This window comes from Diuraphis noxia, unplaced genomic scaffold (assembly GCF_037042655.1).
Source record: "Diuraphis noxia isolate RWA-SAM2 unplaced genomic scaffold, SU_Dnox_SAM2 contig0006, whole genome shotgun sequence".
In the NCBI taxonomy this organism is placed as follows: domain Eukaryota; kingdom Metazoa; phylum Arthropoda; class Insecta; order Hemiptera; family Aphididae; genus Diuraphis; species Diuraphis noxia.
The window spans coordinates 948,384-973,128 of record NW_028301716.1 but is presented as its reverse complement, the minus strand read 5'-3'; the positions used below and the strand labels follow the sequence as shown (position 1 = coordinate 973,128).

At 27.4% G+C, this 24,745-nt stretch overlaps 2 protein-coding genes and 1 long non-coding RNA gene across 6 annotated transcripts in view; 1 reads left to right on the top strand and 2 right to left on the bottom strand.

Moving 5' to 3' along the window:
• Positions 1–4,359: 4,359 nt before the first annotated feature.
• On the bottom strand, positions 4,360–7,479 carry LOC107163190 (AP-2 complex subunit mu). The gene has a single exon (XM_015510472.2). The coding sequence runs from the start codon at positions 7,150–7,152 to the stop codon at positions 5,842–5,844; it is 1,311 nt and encodes a 436-aa protein (XP_015365958.1). The 5' UTR covers positions 7,153–7,479; the 3' UTR covers positions 4,360–5,841.
• Positions 7,480–7,652: 173 nt separating this feature from the next.
• LOC149054457 (uncharacterized) lies at positions 7,653–11,761 on the top strand. 2 transcript variants are annotated; one of them, XR_016192252.1, is made up of 8 exons: positions 7,653–8,207; positions 8,278–8,357; positions 9,013–9,254; positions 9,325–9,425; positions 9,491–9,638; positions 10,872–10,970; positions 11,047–11,090; positions 11,209–11,761. It is a non-coding gene; the product is annotated as an uncharacterized LOC149054457 (long non-coding RNA). The 2 variants fall into 2 exon arrangements; XR_016192251.1 differs by lacking the exon at positions 11,047–11,090 and having other exon boundaries at positions 7,717–8,207.
• A 3,366-nt stretch (positions 11,762–15,127) lies between these two features.
• The window catches only part of LOC149054452 (calcium/calmodulin-dependent protein kinase type 1-like), a 389,323-nt gene continuing 379,705 nt past the window's right edge, over positions 15,128–24,745 (bottom strand). For all 3 annotated transcript variants that reach the window (XM_089229957.1, XM_089229958.1, XM_089229959.1), the window contains one exon: positions 15,128–16,704. In XM_089229957.1, coding sequence (XP_089086083.1) covers positions 16,634–16,704 — 71 coding nt within the window. In that variant the 3' untranslated portion in view covers positions 15,128–16,633. The remainder of the gene's footprint in view (positions 16,705–24,745) is intronic.

The following is a 24,745-nucleotide window of genomic DNA, read 5'->3' as shown; positions in this document are numbered from 1 at the left end:
TAAATAGGTATACGAATGGTAGGTACAAATTACAAATAGGTAGATTTGAAACACATTTTCTTGGATTTATGGTTGGTTAGGAGTGTTTAGGACATCGTAATATTTATTAAGCATTATTATAGATAAATTGAATGAAAAAAAATCTGCGAAAAAAATATATATACCTAAATAGGTAATAATAACTGATAAATGATTACTTATTATTATTTATCTTGTAATGATAAAAAAATAACATTATTATATAACGGGAAATGAATAATGATCACAAGAAACACATTTCGTACGAATGTGTACTTTCAATAATAATATTAATATATTATGTGCACATTATATTATTATATAGTATTATTACTATATCATCAATGCCGCGTTATAGCCTGTAACTATAATAATATAGTGTAGTAACACTGATTAATGATTATTATAGAACAGTCATCCTCGTCCTACAACAAAATATAAGATAAAATGTATTATTTATTGTTAAACAAATAGGCATTATATAACTGTTAATTATTGTGGAGTATAAACAGATGTTGTTTTGACACAAAATGTACGGATGTTTTTTTTTTTTTTATCAATTTATTATTTTAAACTCTGACGGTTGACGATACGCCCACAGATTAAGTAAAACTTAATTTTATCTGTGATACGCCTTTTACATTATAATATTATACACACACTAATCACAACAGACCACAGCTGCTGCACTTGTTTGTTCGGGTTTAGAAAACTAAAAAAAATACAATATAATCTAAAGAGATTCGTTCATTATAAAGCATGACATGGTTACCGCCATTGCCTATTAAATTTAAATAATATTATTATGGATTGAAATTAAAATAAAATAAAATATATAGGTACAATCTATAGTTTATAGTTTATACTTTATAATGCCATCATAACGAACTTAACATTGTAGAGGCAGCAAAATGGTGCAGGATTGCGATCAATGGGTCGTCCCTAAGATGTTTTAAGAGTTTTAATTTCCTCCAATAATAACATTTTCCTCTACTGTTAATTTCCATCGTTTAAGAAATTAGAAGATAATAACTAATATATTTTTAAGTAATTTTCAAAAATAAATAAATATTTTCTTTGAATTATTAAAAATTATGAACAAAATAAAATATGTATCAATATTCAATGTATTAGAATTAGAATTAATAAAAGTTACGATATTACGATATTATCAACTGCGGTTATACTCTCACTTATATAATATATAATACGATACATACATAATACTGGTGTTTGGCTAAAATACTGGCTAAATATTATAAAATTTGGAGGTTAATTGACATAATATTAGTTCAAAAAAATATTGAAGAAAAATGGAATTCTATCTTAGTAGGAGAAAATGAACAGTGGAGGTATTTAATTTTCGGAGGAAAATGGGCCAGTCCCAAAATCGATCCTCCATTGTTAAAATGTATATTATTATACATTTAATAGATACACATATTTCAATAACCTAATTCTGTGAAATATATAATATATATCCTTATGAAAGTTATAAAAGCTGAATACCTAGCTACACTTTCTGATGATCATTTAGAGCAATTTCTTCGCTTAGCAGACTAAGTATAATCAACTGGCCCAACGATATATTGTACAGATACTCTCTTCGGCGTTCTACGCCAACATTTGAATAGTATAGTGTTAATTTATTAATTATTTTGAAGTTGTTTCGAAATTCAATGAAAAATAATTTTACTCTTTTAAGTGTATCATTTATATGGGGTTTTCATTATTAATATTATAGTTATAAAGGATTAAAATAAAAAATAATTTTATAACATTTTATTGATATTTTGTAGAAAACAAACTAAAAATATTGAATGATAAAATATACAATAAATTGGTAAAAATATAAAGTATCTTTGACTGTTATTTTTTGAGTTACGTCAAAAAAATGGTTTTGAATTAAAATCCCTGTTTTTCCTTACCTTTTTTTTATATTTCCGATTTAATAAATTGTTTTGAGCATTTTCAACTGTTAGCGAAATTCGTTAAAAAAAATACATTTATTGTTAATACTCGATTGACAATATGATTCGTTTATATATAAATGCAACATGTCAACGTAGGTACTAAAAACTTGAATCGATGTGAACTATCATGTGTAGGTTGATAGTTGATATTGTGTAATTGTAAAAACTATATCCATGCAGTTTTATTTAACGATAAACTATAAGTTATAAAGGTTAAATACGGTTATTTGGAATTGATAATAAGTAAATTGGTTCAGTGGTTTTCAACTTCTTGTTATACATTTATTTTATAGGAAGCAATAATAGGTACTATGTATAAGATATTTTTTTTTTTAAAGAAATAGTCCGCGGCAGCTGTGGCCATTGGACGCAATATTACATTTATATCATTATACATACATTACATTAACAGTTGACTAATACTTAATAGTAAACAAACAAAGAAAAAACAGAGACAAGGTTGAGCAGCGCTGGATAGAGACTTTTCGGCCCACCGAGATTTTAAATTTATACCGGCCCTCAAAAAAGTATCGGCCCATTCGAAAAACATTTTTTATGATTACTCTTTTAGTATGTGTGCAGTGTGCTTTAAATAATAATTGTTTCTCTAAAAAAAAAAGCACATTTACAAATTACCTATTCAATAGGTACATTACATTAAGTTACTTAGTATACTTCAGTTATAGTATTAAAAAAAAACGCAAAATATAAGATAGATAATATGAATTTTTACGCGGCCCACCGAGATTTTCTCGGTAGGTAGCTCGCCGGTTCAATCCGGGCCTGAGGTTGAGTATTCTGACTAAATTAGCTTGTCCAATCCTGGTTTGCTGGAAGAATGATATTATTATTATGTTGGGGACAAGTGGAGACCATCAATAAAATAAAGGAGTTTTATATAGGCAATTGTTTTAACTTAGATTACGTTTTAACTCATGTGCTTCTGAAAAGTAGGTAATTGAATGAATTTTGAAAGTCCATGTTGATATTAATAGTCAAGGTATTTGTGTAATTAGAAAATTTTTTTTGATCCTTAACACTATTATTTAAATTATATTAACCAGAAATAATATTTCATATAGTTATTTTATGAAATGTTGAAGTATTTTAGATTTTTTGTTAATATTTGCGTATATAATGTCTAATAATGATTAATTTGTATTTCATATTATTTTATTCACATAATTAGCCTGACATATTGGCTCATCAAACGGTATTAAAACTCATGGATTGTATTTATGTATCTTAGTATAATATTTTAGAATATTCTGTCGTAAGTACAACAGGTACGTATTTTAGCGTCAGTTAGTTTTCACCATAAATACGAGTAATTATTTAACTGATATGTTTTTTGAGTTGTATATGACAATTTTCTCAAGTTTTAATGACATATTAAAGCGGTTATTTTAAAATGAGTTTTGTAATATCAATAGTTAAATAGTTATTTTGTAATTTATTGGAATATAATATCAACTATGAAAATAAATAGGCAAATAAATAATTTAAAAATTTTTACAAAATTTTAGTATAAACTAATATCATCTACATTTTCTAAATATGTATAATGTATGTATGTTTTGTTGTTTTTATACGAAATAGTAAAACAAATAGTTGCAGACAATAGACATTTAGTAAACCTTTAGTAAGTTTTTGTATATTTATTATACTAACTGACATAAAAATATATTTAGCTAATGGCCATAATTGTCAGGATTAGAATCAATAAAAGAAAAATAATATAATATATATATTTCAGTAAAAACATTTTAAATTCAATTTCCAAAGATATATCACATTTTGTAATTATTATATGAGAGAAATTTCTAAAATGTTTTCTCTCAAGTATGAGAGTATGACCCCATATAATTTTTTCCCTATTATAAGAAAGACATGACAATATTGAAATTTTTAATCTAATCATAAAAACAATAAAAGATATTAAAATCGGAAGGTATAAATATATTACCGGGACTTATTGCACACAAATTGTAGGAAATATGCATGCACATATGCACTTAAAATAACCGAAATATGCGCTAAAATATTCAACTAAATATTTTTTTAAATAAAATTAAAAAATTTGATTTATTCATTTAAATTTAGAAAATTTTTTGTAATTAGTTATTTTTTGACAACAATAACACTATCAACATTATATTACTGAAACGTATGTTCGATTTCGTTTTCTTCGTCTTCTCCTACAATGAAAAAAAGGTTGGGTTTTTTTAATATATTAAAATATTATTAAATATAAAAATGACAAATTGTTTACCTGTAAAGTTTGACTGTACAATAAGACATTTTCTGATATTATCAAATTTAATTGACAAACTAAATTCATAATTTTTATTTATAAAATACTCAAATGTAATTTTTGAAAGTCATATTTTCCATATTTAATGAAATCAATTTATAAAAATTAATATGTTACATATAATATGGTAAATAGTTATTATGATTAATCAGTATATTTATAAAATGACTATCTTCATCTGGGTACATAAAAAATTAATTCAATTCTATAAAGTTTAAATTTCATATTTCATACACTATAATATAATATGAATATAATATAAGCAATACTATAGTCCTATTAAACCAATTTATTTCATTTTGTATGGAACTAATTACATTTAATATTGCGAAGGGACAACAAAATAATGTTTCCTGTTTACTTAAATTGTTTTGTAACTTTTTGACAACAGTAATACAAACAAATTAAACTTCTTTAACACATTAACTGTTTAACAATAGTAGTTGAATAAGTATATAAATAATAACACAATGTTTCTGTTATAGTTTAATATAATATTATGATAAAGCACTAAATAGAATCATTATTATTACATTATAGTAATGAACTTACACATTCCATCATTATTTATCTAAGGTAATATATGTTTAAATTTAGAAATACCTAGAAAAATAATACGCAGATCAAATCAGGTAAAAAAAAAATATATATATAAAATAATAAATTAACTATGTAGGTATAATAGAAATATTAAAATTTATATTGGCCAATATTTTCATAAATTTAATTATATTAAAATCAGTGGCGGCTCGTGGGTTTTTAATGAAATAGTGCACAACCAAAATAAATTTAACTAATTTTATATATACATATACATATTATATTATATTAAAAATTGTAGTAAATAATTGTTTACAAATTTTAGTTATTTACCAATTAGGTATCTTTTAATTTGTTTAACGCGATTGTTGTTTTGAATTTCTGATAATGATCAAGTAACATTATCAGCTGATAATCGGAATATAATAAACAAATGAGAGTAAAAATATATTATATTCTCAATGCCGACATAAAAAATAATTTACTGAAACAAGTTATTTGGTTATGTGCACAGCGATTGTGTGCACTACTGTATCACTATAATACACATCGATACTGTTCAGTCACGGACAACTGCCAGACTGTTTGGCTTTCGAAAAAAACCCAATCCAAAAATTATATTGTTTTCTTAATATTCTGAATTTATATTATTATATTTTGAAAAATAATCTTAATAACACTTCAGGTAGGTACTTAGTTATATTATAATGATTTATGTTTTCAATTTTTCTTGAGTTTGGGTAAGTAGTGCACATTTAGACGAGCCCCCGCTGATTAAAATGGAAATATTATTTATTATGTATATAAAATGAACATAAAACGACTAGCCTAAATAACAATAAATATATTTAATCATACCACACATACTGATGGATTATAAATTAAAATCACAATAATATGAAACAATATTACATTTGACATAGATAATCAGTATGTAGATAATTTTGGACCAGAATATTGAGAAACGATTAAAACAAATAAAATAGTTTTGTCTGATTAACACCTAGTTTCATACAATCCACTTCGCCCAATATAACGAACCCATTTGACAACATCATGATCAGAATAATTCAACTTGGGCTCAAAAACTTTTAAATATCTGACTTTGAATCCAGAAGGAGCAAATGGTACCTCAAAATTCATAGAAATTGGTGGTCTTGTCCATTTTTTCTTAGTGTCAGTCTCTAAAAGATCAATTTCAGCTGAGAGCTGTGTTTCTTTCATGCCTGCCATCCTCTTAATTTTCCACACAATTGCGTTATCTGAAGCCTTGTACTTGGCTTTGCCTTTTAGACATAACAATTGAACTCCAGCAGTATTCAATGGTGTGGGAATTTTGACTTCTATTTTCTGACCTAACAAGGAGGGTTTGAAATTAGATTTTAATACTGCTTTCACTTCCATACGAGTACGTCCCACTTCTCTCACTAACGGTATAACCCTGAACGGCAATGATATATCTTTTGTAGTACGGTAACGCATCAACTCAAATTCACCGTCAGGCGGGATGAAACTTATGGAATGCTCGGTTTCAAATTTTGAAAGTTTTACACATTGATGAAATTGACAGTCATCAATGACAACAACTGGCTTACCAGAGGCCGTCCTAGAGCCCGTGTCATCAAGGATCTTGGTGCCTTTGGACTCCATTACAATCTTATCATTGATACCAAACTTGCATTCGGGCATGCCGCTCAGGTAGGACTTCATGAGTATGCGACCGGCCACATGCGCGGACAATACCTGTCCTTGGGGCGACATGAGCAGGTTGACATACTCGAGTACGTCAAGGAACAGTTCGTTACGACGGTACTTTATGCCCTCGCGTCGCCATCCGATCTGGCCAGTGACCTGGGACGTTATCTGCATCTGCTCTTCCTTGCTCTGCGACTTGACGCCCGTCTGAGTGATGAACGTCTTGAGCACGCCAGTGTCGCAGTTCTGCGGGTAACCAAAGTCGAGTATCTCGTCAAGAAGCTCGTAGATGAGCACAAAGTTGTTCTTGATGTTCTCCTCGTTGATCTTACCGAAGTACGACTGCATGACTTGCGTGAACCGTATGAGGAACTCGAACACCATGGCACCATTGACATTCTGTTTGGTGACGGCGGCCAGCCAGATGTTGGCCCGGCGGATGTGGAAGAACGACGTGCGCGCAATGTTGGTGACCGGCGATCGGACTTGCTGGCGTGCGTGTATGACGTTCACGCGGAATGCGTCCACGGCGTTGCGGCCGATGTCGTCGCGGTACACTCGCGATATCAGCACCTCACCCTTGTGGTTGTACATGAACAGACCACCGATCATGGCGACGACTGTTGCTGGATACTTGTCGACGGGGAGTTCGGTGTTTACGGGGCGGGCGGCACGGAAAACGTTCGAGGGTAGGTCGCACTTAGGGTAGCGCCCCTACTGGTGAACCGGAAACGTTGTTGTTTCACTGGACGTGATGGTGTTACGGCGTTCAGACAACCGTGGGAATGGAAACGTGACGTTGGGAGCGTCAAATTAAGACGGACAGCAGCGTTTCCGTTCGTTTCCTTCCTACTCACCACTGCCTGCACCGCTGAGACTAATCGATCTATTCACTATTGACCGTGCTTTCGTGTGTGAGCGGCGACTCGACGTTTCCGTTATCAGAATGCCGCGTTATCGTCGTCGTGGAAGAACCGCGGTAGATGTCCGTGATACATGGTGATATCAGCATTGCAGCTCCTAGCCAAGCGATACCATAGATTATTATCTATGAGCGATACGACGTCGGGTCGGTAGCGGACGGTATCCGTAACGCTGCGAAACGGTTATAGCACTGTTAACCACGAGAAGTGATTATTCCGAACACGGTCTTATTCCGAATGTTTTGTTATCAGTTGCTTATTACGAACCATTGATATAAAGAATTATAAGAAATTATAAGAATTTTATTTATTCTTTATATCGATGTTACGAACACGAATGTCTATAGCTTGCTGCAGCTGCTAGCAAGGTGTATTTATCATAAATACACCTTGGTATATATCAGGGATGGCCAACCCGCGGCCCGCGACATTTAACAAATATGTATTTACAAAATAAAATTATATAAACACTAATAATTCTAATCTAATCTGATAAAAATATATACGAGTAGACACTAGCTTATAGCAAATTGTATTTTTAAAATAAAAAAAAAGCTTAGTGAACGAGTTGAGAAACAAATATCTCACTATATGTGGCCCGCAGGATTGTTATGTACTTACAAAGTGACCCGCAAGATCATTTGGGTTGGCCATCCCTGGTCTATAGCATTGAATGTGAATATGTGATTGTATAATTATATCCGCGTTTAATGATGTACATTGTACAAATTGAACAATAAAAAGGTGAGTAGATATTTTTAATATGAAAGAATTATTAACAATGAGCATTATGGTACTGATTTATTGTTTCAAGTCCCGTTATTTAATGAGTTATAACAATATGAAAAATTGAAAAAATACGTGTGACGGCTATGCTCGCGGCAATTGCCTTTCGTAAGTGTATATTATGTTACTCGCTTCACACAATAATTTACCTAATATTTTCTTATTTATTAATTTTTGTTGTATAATATAATATGTGGTGTGTTTGTATGTACTGAAAACTAAACTTTTCTAAAATGATAAGTTGTTTTGAAATATTAAAAATATGTATCAAAATAAATTGATGCTCCACACCTATGTAACATCTATGAATGTAACAAAAATTTCTCTTCAAGTAGGTATTTTTAATATTAAAATAAAACTAAATGTTATAATATTGATATTCTGATACTTCTATCGTCTTAAGCACAGGAAATCACATATATCTACATAAATCGAACATCATAAATAAAATGTTTAGGTTTGTATATTACTATTGTGTAAAGCTAGCAAATTTTAATTGTGTGATATGGGAAAATATGCCTTTTCGCCCTAGTAACAATTTTCGGTTATTCTAGATATCCTATTATCTTCTTAAATATTTATTTTTATTGATTGGTTTTTGACCGATATTCGAAAGGTTTACCCTTGTATGGATGTGTGAAAGTGACATGGAACATTGACTATTATCATTTTAATTGCTTAGACCTAGGTAAAAAAAAATATTAAATATCATATAGGTGCTAATATTAAGGCAGCCCAATAATTTTATTTTTTATTTTTACAGATAGTTAAGTTTGATAATATCCAGTTTGTGAGTGTGGGTGTTGAAAATTAAGAAAACCGAAAATCAATTGAATGGTGTAGTCATTTTCAATAAGTAACCAGATTTATTCTGTTTTATATAACATAATGCTGTACATGTTGAAAATGAAAAAAATTTCTTACCTGACATCCAAGCAACAGTTGAATACCGATTCATTGATATTTGATTTTATATCCTTTTTATAAAAATGAAAAATGAAAAAGGTAAATTTATTTTTAATTATTCAAAATAAAATTAATAATTTCAACATGTGTTTTTTTTTTATAAATATAGAAAAAAAAACTTGAAGTTGTGTTCCTTTCAGTGTATGAATCTAAAGTTTAAAAAAGGATTAAATGAAGCAGCTAATCAGTGTAGTAATATTCAAAAATTCAGTAATATATTAATAAGCTACAAATATAGTAAATTATATTTATAGGTTTCCGTTTGGTTTTTGCAGGTTTTTGACTATGACATTGCTGCAAAAGAAGATGATTCAGCTGTTTACTAGTCTATTCAGCCCACCAAACTAAAAGGAAGTAAAATTTGCTGAAATGTTTGCATGGTGTTTTAGACATTAATTAATATACGCCTAAGAAAATAAATAAGTAATTATTATGAATAATATAATTATACTAGGTTTGTTTTTAAATAATAATATTATAATTATGAGAACATTATACATGTTTTTCTTTCTTATTAACGTATTACATATTAAATTCTATGTTCAGCAGATCTAATTTTATTGGCTAGCTAAGATAGCTTTTATGTTAGTGTGAATTGATTGAAAAAATATTTTGATTTTTTAAGCTGTTTATTAGCAGGATTGAGGACTAGGTTAAGTCTTTTTCATCATGCTTGTCTGGAAAGACCAGTAAGACTAAAGAGTGTAAATAAGGCTTATAACAAAAGAAGGTTTAATATTTAAAATTGTATTTTGCATATTTTTTTATCATTGCATATAAATACATATTTGAGTATATTGGAAAAATTAAGATCATATTGTATTAGTATAAATGTGGACAGTTTTGATATTTATTACTTTCCTAATGTCTACTTATGGTATATAATTTTTATAAATTATTATGTGTTAGGTAATTTACTATCTGTCCAGTAACTCTGCAATGTTAACATGTGTAGGAAGTAAACTTCAGTGGTTAGGTTTCAAGTTTTTGTAAGTAAATAAATTTAAATTAAATTTCTTTATTTTTTTTTTTTTTTTTTTGCATGGTTATTACAATTTAGATGCCATATTTTATATCTTAACTTTTTTTTGAACATATTTAAGTGCATATTATTTGTTTTAAATGTATATATTATGTTGATACTTGTGTTTAAAATTTCTCATAATTCATTAAAAATTAAAATATATTATATCGTTAAAAAATACCATCCTTACATTTTAGTTTTTTAAATAGGTTAATTTACTCTAGTATTTAAGCTAAGTTGGACTGCTGAATAGTATATTATGTGTCAGTAAATGAAAACAAAATATGCTTTATAATATCCTCTTAAACAATGCAACTGGTATATTCTTAATAAGACGGAAATAGCTTCTAAAAGCAATTAGTCATTTTTAAAATTAATCTTGAAGATTCAGATAGATTGGAAGATATTTTTTTCCATTGCAATTATAATTCTATTAAATTTAGATAGATAATAAAAATATAATTTTTAAAACTGGTGCATTAATTTTATATTACACATATTAAGATGTATGGATAATTAAAAAACATCAACACCTGATGTGTAATAATGTCAGATTTCATTGTTAAAATAGCAACTAATATTTAATGAATCAATAGTTACCTAATGGTGCATTAATCTTTTTTTTTATTCAGTGGCCTGTACATTAAATGAACACATTTTTCATAAAATTGGGTATAAGTCACCCGAAGGTAATCTGAAGAAGAAGAATACTCAACAAAATATTTACACCGGTAATTAAGGTTAATTTAATTTAATTTTCATTAAATATATTTCATATGAATACATGACTGTCTCTTTGTTTTTTAGGAGATCAGAAAGAAATGCAAACTCTTATTAAAAAGTGCTTAATAGTTAGATATCAATGAATACTTTGTTTATTACTAATGGTTTAAATTATTATATTTATTAGAAAATGTACGATTATCTATGGATCTAAAAGTGTTTTTAATACCGTTACAAACATTTTAGGTAATAAAAGATACATCACTGTGTGGAGCCGGAAGGCAAAGTGGAACATGTCTTGCAAAATTTTCCATACTGGGTGGATGGTAGGCGTGAGATGGCAACTTGGAATCCAGGATGTTTTGAATATCATTCTGGGCCTAGAGGAAGAACTCCCTCCAAGATGATACGTCGAAAAGATAACGGATTGAAGAGTTGGCTGATGTCTGACAGGACAGTGAATATGATTCTCAGGCGGAATAAGGCTGCATAGCATGACAGAAAGTCAAAAAATGAATGGATAGGGTAAATGTGGTGTATTTCTGTGAACCGACATCCAGTGATTGAGGCTCCACCTATGTATAATATTTGAAGTTGGGAATAAATGATACGGAGAAAGTGTAATTGTATAATTCCTTATAGTTAAGTCAACAGTTTTATTTTTCATAAATTAGAAAGTTGAAAATGAAAGTTTAATGTCAACTAATTTATTACAATTTAAATAGTAGTTATAAGTGTTTTGGATATTAATTATAATGTATACTATTATTTTATTAATATAGAGAATTTTTTATACAAATTATGACATAAACACATGGTTAAACATTTTAAATATAAAATAATAATATTAATAATATTTATAGAAAATTGGTACCATTATACTCTATAATGATTATGGATTTAAATTTATTTATTTTTAACTAAAATCTGTATCAATAGATAACAGTAAATAGTAAAATGGCAGGAAACCAATAACCCCAACTAATATTGGTTATTATTTGGTGTCGTTTCATGTATATGTATATTAAACGTTTTTATGAATTATAACTGTAGGTTTTCTCAGCCTGATCAGTTGTATTCTTTGTTTTTGGCGACATTGTGATTGTGGATTACAAAACAAAAAAAAATTGTGTAATTGGTAACAATATTTAGATGTTTACTTCAACAGTCAATGGTACTTATCCATTTTTATACCTAATTGACTGTATTTCATAGTGTAGTACATTCCCTTGTAAGGTATTAGTTTTCCCTACAAATGTGTCGTTACAAATTTTGATATAATTTTTCAATTCATTAATTTCTAAAGCAAAATGAAATTGTATTCGTGCGATAATGCAGTTAACACACTGGAAAATTATAAACAATTATTATGAATATAATATATATTACAATATAGGTAATTATATAACATTAATTAGAGTTAGGATTCCTAAGATCTTCAAGATTCTAAAACAACATATGTATGCTAATATACCCAAAATTCTAAGAATGATATAAAAAATGTTTCAATATTATGACATTATTAAATCTGTTTAAAATTGTATTATTCATCATTAATAATATACTAGATAGTAGGTACCTATGCATTTTAATTTTCAAATAATTATATTATATTCGTTAGGACTGCTTAATTATTAGAGCATTTATTAACATTTTGAACATACAGGGACAGGGAGCAAACAATGTGTAACAATTACAAGAAAGTTATCTATAGTAAAAAAAGTCGATAAAAAAAAACAAACAATATAAGCATTTATACTTAGAAATTCAATTGCTATTTTTCAGGATTCGAAAAACTTTTCAGTCACAAATATATTATATTGGTACTTTCATCAGCCCGATCGTTATATTGATGAAATTACATTTCTCAAAATTAATTTGTAGTAACCGCTTCGGTACAAAATCAATTTATTGAGATTGCCACAATCCCACAATTGTCACCTATTATAGTTTATAGGTTATATTATATCTATTTTAGTGGGTATTTGCTCCAGGTTAGAGGATATACATACCTAGTAAGTATAGGTATCAAAAAAAAAAATAATAATACATAGACACTTATTTGTAGTCAACTAAATTTATTGTATTCAAATTTAAATAAAATAATTATAATTGTTGAAAAAAAATTGTAAACTACATTGCGAAGAACAATATTTATATATTACTATTACTCGTATATATGTAGAGTGTATAATATTATTATTTGCATTATTATGACACATAAAAAAAATCATATTTATAATTGTACAAAGTAGAACAAAATTTAAATTAGATATATTTTTATTATATAATAATATTGTAATAAAAATAAGACTTAATATTTAAAACACAACATTATAAATAGTGTTATGATACCGATAAAATTTTACGCTATTAGGTATTAATAATTACCTATTGTTATTAACATATTACAGTGACTTACGAAGTTATGAATGATTAAAATTTAAAATTATTGATTTTTCTTGTGTTTTACGGCAAATAATAGCGTCATATTAAAATGTATTAAAATTTACATTTATATAACGTATATCAAGTTGTAATAATTATAATGATCTGTAGATTTATTATCAATAAATATACTTTTTTATTATTTTTATTATTAGGTACCACGAATGTGGTCGGATCGTTCTAAGAGTATTAACATACAATATATTTCGTACGGTCACGTAAAGTTATAGCCTTATAGGCTAAAACATGATAGTACTTAGGTAGGGTATATATGTTATTTAAATGACGAAAAACGTACCGTGACGTGATTCATCGGCTGGTTATAATCAATAATCATACTATATTATTGTGAAATGGTAAGAAAAGTTTGAATGGAAAACCGACTTAGAGTATTTTACCAACATGGGTATTAGAGTTATCACAACGACGAGGCAAACATAGATCTAAAAGAACAATGATAATATTATTATTAATAAAAATGTATAGAAAATAATATGTGCGTATAATAAAATAAAAATAATAACGACATCAATGATATTATGCCTAATATGAATAAATTATATGGTAGGTATATCATTGCTAGCCACTACCTACTGTTAATATTTTTCTTAATATTTTAATTATTTATTAGGTAGGTATTGTTGATGTTGCAGTCGTAGCAAAAATAATATTTATTAGGTACAAATTGCGGACAACAAGTTGTTTTATTGAAATATTATTTCATTATTTTAATAATATAATGTGTGTGTCTATAGATTTTATCTAGTATATATTTTTAGTGACCATTAAAAAAAAAAATTATCATTATATTATTAACACTTGGCATGTGTCTCTTGTACAAAACGACACGGAATAATAAGCGCCTAAGTATTGAACAAAAAAATGTTGATCATGGCAACAGGTGGTTGTTATTATGATCATAATATTATATTCATATTTTATGATTGCAGAAAACGCTTTAAACGAATCGCTCGCGGACGGTTATAGTACTTCAGAAGTTGAATGATAATAATATAATACTTTACCGACTTAACACCGATCAGAGGACTAATAATAATAATACACCTACAGAAACAATGATTGTGTCCCGGTGGCAGATAGATTGGTACCTATAGTAAGTTGATCGAATGTGTCGATGGAGAAAATATAGTAGATTAAGTAGGTACCAAGTACCTATAATCGAATTCTTCACGATGCAGCTCGCGGGCAACAGGTATTATTTGCCTAACATATTATTATTTTCTTAAACGGTTCCTATATAGTCTGCGAGATTCACCTCACGGACATATTTGAGCAACGCATACAAATTACTTGTTTTATAATAATTATCATACGTCATAAAAAAATAGTAATCTGCATATGATCAGTAATTGTTTTTTTTTAAATCCTAACGCAGTCTGTTGTCCACTTATCGTGTACCCGCATGTGTTATTACATAATGTATAAATATATGTATATTGTATATTAATTTCTTTGATTTGGTTGAGCGTGTTTTTTGAAAACAAAAAAATCAATTTCGATTTTTTCCACACTATATCGTAGTTGTAGTAGCTGGTATACGACGATCGGCGAGCGCGCTATTGTATTATAATCTATACAATTATTATTTATTTTAAATAATAAAAAAATTCGTTGACGATGATAATAACAATAACAATAATAATGATAATAATAATAATAATAATAAATAATAATAATAATAATAATAACAATAGCGTAAATGTAGCTATAGTAAGTTTTATTTTTTGAAAATAGTAATGATAATAATAATTATTAAAAGTTCTAACAGCGAGTTAACAACAAAACTGTAACGTTAGAACGATGTATAATAATATAATATAATATGTCATAAACAATAAACATAATAATATAATAAAAGCAGATATTTAAAAAAAAAATATAATATAGGTAATATTATAATGTATGAATATTAAATTTAGTATCTACCTATTTAAAATTAAACTTAAATTGTATCCATAAAATATAATTATTCGAAAATCGAAAGTACCTATTTATAATACTTATCACGCGTCTACCCGTAATTACTATAGTTTTTAGGCGATGTGACGTTTTGTAATAATATAATATATTATATTTTCACTTCTAAAATATAAATATTTTATAACGATATGTCGATATAATATTTTACTTTTCATTAATATTAATTGAGTTTTGTTTTCAACGTATTATCGAAATATAATAGAGTGCACAAACTAGAAATGTACATAATATTACCACAGATTATATAAAATATATAATTTATATAATATAATATATTTTTATATAATCTGTGATATTACTATTATTATTATTATCAAACAATGTCGAATCTCGTTTTACTCGAAGAATTTATATAATATGTAGTGTATAGAATAAACAACGAAATTTATCACCGAAACTGTTTCGGTTTGGTCGGAATTTAGTGTTTGTGCGGATTGAAAAATAGAACCGACATTCATGGTAGTTATTATTTTGGATTTGGAGAGAAAATTCTACGGAAGGGACATGGCGCGTCGAGGATAATAATATATATAGGTACTTACGTTTGGATTTATAATCAATATACTTACTAAAATAAATGTGTACATTTTAATGTCTTTTCCTTCAATTTTTATGATAATGATATTGTTAATATTAGTATAATTCTACACGTATTTATTAATATTATTATTATTTTTATTTTATTTCACAACGTCGTCAAAGTCGTGATGAGCAAAAATATTTGATTTCGCGGCAAAGTGTGTAAATTAAGTAAGCGTATACTCGTGTGTATATCTTGTATATTGTGTTAAAATGTATTATATATATATATACTATGTAATTTCTTCTATACCATATATGGTATTATTTATATACATATATGTCTACAAAGTATACAATTTATAAGTACACTTATGTAATATTATATATATATCTATTGTATATTATAGTCGCTTTTATGATTTAATACATTCGTATAAATTAATTTGCTTAGGTGACTGGTTACTGAGTAAAGAGTTTATATTTTATCGATATATAAGAGATATGTGTAGAATTATTCTCGTTAACAAAAAAAAAAAAAAATATAAAATAATGATATTTAAAAATTAGAAGAGTAATAATAATAATAATTATGATAATATTAATTATATAATATGAAAGTAAAACGAGAAATTCTTAGAGTCTGTTGGATTCGGTCATCCCATTGACCAAATAGTCCTGGTTGTCCATTCTCGCATCCTGGCTAATTCCTGCTCCGCTGTTCAAGGCCATTTTTTTCATCTGTCTCACCACCGTTGTCGCGTGGTATGCTTGCTGCAATCAGTAAATATGGTACAATCGGATTAGACACATCGAAAGTAATGACAGCAACAAATAATTAAAAATTGGTTAATAATACGCTTAGTTTCAAAAAAAAAGATTCCTACTTTAATTAGATTTATATAAAAAGGAGGCAAATGAACTTTAAAAAAAATTTAATTTGGTTTGTATTCTAAACAGTTCTATTAAGGTTATATTATATTTAGATCTGAATAGGTATGCTGTTTCAACATAGAGTTCAATTTTCATACAGTCTCACTAAATAAGACAATTTACTATACTCACACGACGTAAATGTATGTCACACCTTTCAAAAATCCATAAACTAATTTCCTCAAATGTAAACAGTATCCTTGAGCAACTTATCGGCTATACAATATTTCTCTTATGATATAATCACAGATTATAATTATAATTATATATAATTATATTAATTTATATTATTTTATAATAGGTATATTAGGCCAGTATTTTGTGTTTGATTTTGTTAAACGTAATTCGGTGATTCAAATTCAACGATTCCGTAAAAAAAAACAAACGCTTCATAATGAATACTGATGTTATATGTAATAGGTACTACATAAGATAATAATAGGTACCTACCTATATAGAAATACAAACATTGCAATAATTGATAAGGTAGACTTAAAATTAAAATAAACTGTACATTTGTTGTTATAACATATTAGTAATACAATATTTGTTTTATACACAAACAAAGCACAAATAATTGTGAAACTATACTCTATTATATTGTTGTAGGTAGCCAGGTAGGTATAAACTATATAAGATACACTAAATAATATAGTCAGTATTATTACTATATAATACTATTTACTAATAATTACTGCATTCATCGCAAAACGACCTAGTTAACAAGTGCATGCAAGATAGATAAGATGCTTTCCTATATTAAAAGCTAATATTTGTCACGCATTGATGGTGAAGATTATTTTCGGAAAATTTGTCGTTGGGCAACACAATAATAAGCTTGAAATCCATGTAACCCACTACTAAATTGATTATGGTTGAAAACTTATTAAGAAATATCGAGTTGTACGTGGTACGTCTCATAATTTAGAACTTACAACTTACATTGAATAGGTACTTATAATTCGATTATATACTAATTAATTTAACAGTTAAAATATTAACTTATATTTTGCTTTCATCAAGTAGGAACATTCCCGGATGAGAACAAAAATGATGGTATTTTAATATTTAATCAGAATCAGATATTATTCTCACAAAAATTTTAATCAGTCGTTAAATATTCATCATAATACATTTGCCCGCCGTTAGCACAAGTGGTTCATTGTCGAACGAGATTAAAATAAATAATTTTATCGCTGCTTGTTACCTATATTGTAGGCAATGAATTACTTGTTGGATTACATTTTTGATATTTGTTTCCTTTCATAGTTCACGGTTAGTAATTACTTAAAAATTAAAAATATTGCACTGCAATAATTAATTAATATCTAATTTGGTAAGTGATCGTCAAAAAAAAAAAAATAATAATAATCTGAGTAGGTACATTATTCAATATGGTGTATTATTATTGAAAAAAATAACAAATTAATAAGTAATTGTAAAGATACATCAAATATTGTTATAAACAAACACGTGTAAAATTTCTTTTCAAGGAATTAATCTAAAATAAAATATTCACTTTTATAGAAACATGTGTTATGCGATTTTTTAGTAAGAATTGTGACGTTAAACTATAAAAGATTATGTAAAACTGAAACCTTTTTTTGGAGTAACGACAAAATGTACAATATTCATTCCCTCGATATTTTTAATACTTTTGTACTTGCCAAATAGTAAATGACGGTTGTTTTCTTATCAAAGATAATACGAGTATATTTTATATGTGTTTATGATTGTTGTTATTTTTAATTAAGAGATTGGCCAGGAGAGATTTATATTGCATTAGTTTATATCTATCTGTCCTCCAGAGGGTTGCGCAAGGGAGTGACTTAGCAGTTGACAGGAATTCAAACAAATGAATAGCTCTTGGGCATTATGGGTTGAGCCTTAAGCATCATTTAATATGATATGTCATCATTCAAGTACCAAGTTTCGGACGTTATCTTTGATCGTACTCGAATATAATTTTTTTTCTGCCATTACTCACAAGTAGTACCTACGTCTACTAAAAGGTTTATTTGATTATGTCATAAAATAGTTTCTAATGATAATCATAAGTAATATTATTTTTAACAAGATAACATTAAAACGTGAGATACACTGAATAGATTTGTCAAGTAAGATTATTCGATAGTATTCGATGTATAACTTAAAACATCGAAAGAGTTAAATATATTTTATCGGTTCATATTTTTCAAATTAATGTCTTAACGCATTTTGGTTGTGATATATTATCTTATTTTAATTTTGAATTATTAAATAAAAGGAGAAGTTACTTTCATTATGTATTTTTACAAAGAAATATTAAATAATTCTATATGTTGACCTTATAGGCAAATAAATATACTAAATATAGGTATAGGTATTAGAAAACAAGATAGTTATTCAATGAATTATGTCTCTAAGGCATATCTACTGCAATGATCCCCTGCAAATATATCAACAGCAATGGAAATACTATACGGAATTTAATTTTGTTGTATGTATTATAATAAAATATAATATAATATTAGTATAATATTATATGTAATATATATATTATAATATATTTTATTATTATTCTGACTAGCAACAATTTTTTTTGTTTTATCATTTTTATGTACATAGAGATTGTTTTGTAAATTGTTTTTACTCTATATAATATGAAGAAATAATACTAATTATTATTATTGTACTATGTCAAAGTAGGACGTAGGTATAAAAGGTGACTATTATTATTTAGTATTTAGGTATATTTATTTCGGTTTAAAAGATTAGGTGCTTAAATAATACAATTACAAACACTGCTTGATACTAATTATCATTAGGAAATATTAGCAGACATCTATATATAATATTGCATTTTTGTTTTACATGTCATGGTCGAGATGCAGTTACAATTGCACTATATGCGTACCATATTATGTCAATTGTGTATTTCCGTGCGTGATCTACAGCAGAAATTAAAGGTATACATAAAAGCATGTATATTTTGTTTAGATTTATTTATTTATTTACATTTTGTATCAAGGTACCCATTTATTAAATAAATAATATTATGAACAGCATCGACATGAGTGGGTGTACCTATATATAAAGTGCATATTAGCAAGTGTTGTGATCGTATACGAATTAAATAATTCATGAGTTTACTTGTACATAATAGTATAATATTTAGGTAACTATATTAAACAGATCGATTCATATTGATTACATGACGACGTTTTTCAGAGTCAACTATAAAAATATATTAAAAACAACAAATCATTCAGGGCCAGCGTAAAACCGTTTTAAAATTATTTTGCTCTTTATAGAGCCCACTAACTATAATTTAAGGCAATATTAAAACTAGGGATTTCTATCGAAAATAAATCCTAAATATATAGAATATCTTATATGATGGTACTTGATTGATTAAAAATACGTTGAAAACTTTAAACAACGTTAAACATGAAATAATCTATAATTTATGGTTGATATGCATTTCACGATTTGAATAATTTACTATACAGTGATACACTGTTTATTGTCTACGCTAATTTATATAAGTAATTATAATATAATACCATAAAACATCACCTATACGATCACTGATTCACGTCGATGGCCAAGTGGATATTTTAAAACTGAGTTAAGTTAATATTTTTTCCATATTACTACTATTTATTGAGTTAAATTTATAATTTGTTAACTGTTAACTTTTAACTTATCAATCATGTATCCTGTTAACTTAACTTGATTTAATTATTTTCATTAAATTTACCACTTTTGGTCAATTTTAGCTTTTGGTTATGTTTTTTTTTAAGTACTGAGTATTTATATTTAAAGAGATACTGAAAGAACATATTTTAAAATACTTGGATTTATTTTTTATCATTTAAGGATCGTGTTTTGAAGTGTGACAAACTTATATTTTTCATTCAATAATCCCATTTTTCTACAGTAAAGTGTTACTGTAGATAACTTTTTTTTAATAACGTTGATGCATCTTAATTCAAATTTGAATGAGAAGTTTCTGAGTTATGGATCTTTAAGTAAGTACTAATTAACTTAAGTTATATTCATAGTTTAATGGTTATCGTACTTGAACTAGCGGCGTAGGTACTGGCGTGTATAAAAAAATTGATTTTGCTAATAATAATAATAATAATTTTAGGTAACCTACCTTTTAATATTGTTAGAATTACCGATAATATTTCTCATATTTTACTTTCAACAATATGCCCACCTATCCATATTTAAGGTGTTTTATCGATGGTGAATATGAATATTATTATTATTATTATAAAAAACAATATTGAGTATAGAATCATCCCTGTTGTTTCCTTTAACAGAAAATCTTACAAACATATAGGTATGTTGATATTGATTTTGAATTTCAGTATCGAAAATTTATGTATAATCTCGATACATTTGAATACATTATTAATTTATTATTATTGTTCTGGCAGAGTAAAAATATTTCTTATTTTCCATTCGTTCCGCAGTTTTGTCAATTTGTATACTTAGCTACTACACAGTTTTTCATTTCAAATGAGAGGAATAACAAATGATCAAATTCATCGAAGGAATGCTTCTCTAATTTCGGGGCTTTTGTGAAATCACATTTCAACTTTAATTTCGTATGACAATTCGCTGAATACTTGACGAAATTCGTAATATGAATCATAATTCCAACACTGACTGTGTTCCTACAAATAAAAAGCAGTTTGATGAAACTCCTTTTTCAATAATCTGGAACAATATAATTTAATTCAATAACTATACGCAAATAATTATACTATTTGATGAATTTTATAATTGCATACACACATAGGCGGCAGCGTTAAACATCTTCAAATTAGAATTTCTAATGTGTATATATGGTTATAGATCACGCAGTTATGGACCACCAAAAATAAATGGCATCATTTCGATACAATTTCATTTTATTTTAGGATGCATATAAACGTAAGACAATATGTTTTGGCGATGTTATGCTAATACATCAGTACAGCCTGTTATTAATTTAATGAAATTTTTTTGATTTTTCGGGTGTTGTAATGGTTTACATTGGCGGCTTGGGTGTTCAACTGCCTCGCCGTGTTTTTAATCTTATAAGCCACTAAGTGATTTTTCAAGAAACACTATACGAAATTTCAATTATTTTTATTTTTAAATTGGATAATCTAAAAATATAATAAATAACTAGGTACCTAATTAGCTATAAAATAATTGTGTTTCTTGTACAGTAAAAGTTTCATGAAATCATATTTCAAAATTTGTAATTGGGAAAAATGTATCGAAGGAGAAAAATATGCAGCGAAACAGAAATTTTGTGCAATAATTAATATAAAAATAATTATCCAATTATAAATATTAGATGTCAAATAAAAATGTCGATGAAATTACTGTTGTTTTGACAGACGATAAAAGATTTTAATAAGATATCATTGGGATGAAAATAAACGTTTTAATAGACGAATAAACACGTACACTTGGTATAGCTATTGATACTGCAGGCAAACTCAAAGATGACAACAATATATTATATTGATTAAACTCGGATAGATAACAAAGGGCATAAGATGCTTCATAATTTTAGAGTAAAAACAAAAAATGTTCGGGTAAAATTAAAAAAAATTTAATTTATGGGATAGCTTAAACAATTTTGTTTTAATAAAATTTTTTGTTTAAAAAAACGTATATGGATACATAGAGTTGTAAGTGAAGAAAAATTATTATTTATTCATTAAAATATAAATCAAAAAATATATCATGTAATATCAGTGGCGTAACTTCCAAGTTTAGGCGCAGGAGTGAAATTTTGTATGATCCCCCTAATTCAGGTATAAGGAGATATGAGGAGGTGCAAAACAATCAGTGTTGGTGAGTTGCGGCCCAATCCCTAAATAACGTACGAATTGCGGCCATACAATAATGTTTATAATACATATATAATATATTATATACTATATGACTATAATATATAGTACATAAACATCACAATATTACGTATTTTATTGTATAAATTGTCGTACAAATATTAATATTTGTCTTGGAAAAAATAAAATTATTGACAAATTAATAATATTTTTTTCGTGTAATAAGAATAAAACATACAATCATCATATTGTTAAAAATAAAAGTATATACGTATAATATATTATGAAAACAAAACAACGATTGATTTCGGACTGAATATGCATTGAAAATTTTCATTTTGACATTTGAAATTATCCCACTATCGTAGTTAATGCAAGTCATACGGCAGATAAGACGATAAAACGATTTATATTATCTTTATCATAATATAATATAAAAATATAACTTCCCATGCGTATCGAACATTTCGTTTATCGTTATTCGTTTATTGCTATGTATATTCAAAACCACATCTGCCATATACATGATAATAATAAGTAAGTAAGTAACTATAATTTTAGGTATATATATTATATAGGTAAGGTACATAGGTAATTACTCGGGCCGCTACTCACCTACCGCTAAAATAATGTCGGGCCGCAACTAACTTACACCTAAAATATTATCGGGCCGGAATTTATCGGTCTCCAACACCGGAAACGGCAAGTATAGGGCCGCAACTCACCCACAGCCAAAACAATTTTATTACTTTGACCGCGACTTCTGAGTTATGTTACTGACCTACATCATATATACACTTTGTAATATGTATGATATCGTAACTTCAATCAGTAAGATTTACTGAATGTTTATATACATATAGGGCATAATTATATAGTTTGTGGTAAATGCATATTTTAGGGCAAGGGACATTATTTTAACACGATAAAAAGCAACAATTTTAGTTTGCTACACTTTCAATATTTTATTACTTTAACGTCTGCAAATTGCATTATGTTTATTATTTACATTTATTTAAAGAACAATACTTTTTTTGAAACGTTTACAGAAGTTAAAGAAAACCAGCTTTTTCCTAATTATTTTTTTTTCTAAATATTCAGATTATCGTGTAAAATATTTATACCTACCTATCCACCCAATTTTTTTAGGGATGGCTGTTCCTCTAGTCTTATCTACCCCAGACAGTCAGCACCTGGGTCCACATTACACGGAAAGTGTTTTTAATTTGGGTGCTTAAGTTTTGGTAGTCATGATACGATTATTTAGTTATTAAATAAATTCTGCGGTAAACTTAATATCAATAGTACGCCTCGCGTAATTTGATAAAGTTTCGAATCCGCGTGTTAGTCTAACGGGATTTGGCTGCCATGTCGGGGTAATCGGGCTTGTTGTATATAATATATTTAGTACACGTTAAAGGAACCCCACGTGACCTAGTGCACCACTTAACACACAAATGCAACAACAACATTAATACGAACTATATTATATTATTTTATACTAAGTGATCCATTTAATAGCCTTTGATAGTTTTACAAGTCAATTAATTTTTTTAGCAGCACTATTAAGTATTAATAAGTTGTTACTCTAAGATTTTATAAAATATCATTTTTTTTCATCATAGAGCAGTTTTCATTAGTTATTATATATGAAATTTTTATTTTCACAGTACCTATAGAATTATACTTACTCTCTTTTAAAAATAAACATTTTTATTGATGATCGTCGAACATTGAATAAACTTTTTTTTATTTAGTAGCTATATTAAAGTTTAGTAGTAGTGGATCATAGTCCATAGGTGTTCATAAATTATGAAAGGTTCCCCGTATCCATAGCAGAAAATAGGGGGGGGAGGGTTAGGAAACAAGCTCCCAAACATATCTTAAATTTGCTTTAAGTTTTTAATATTACAATTTAGTAAAGTCTGGTTTCAGATCCCTTTCATAATTTTAAACGCTATTTACGCATATGTCCGCATTACATTATAATCCTGATAACTTGCGAAGAAAATTTATTTAATCTGAAATATAAATTTCTA

Excerpts from the sequence above, each read along its gene's own strand:
- LOC107163190 (XM_015510472.2), bottom strand. The coding sequence starts at position 7,152 with ATGATCGGTGGTCTGTTCATGTACAACCACAAGGGTGAGGTGCTGATA.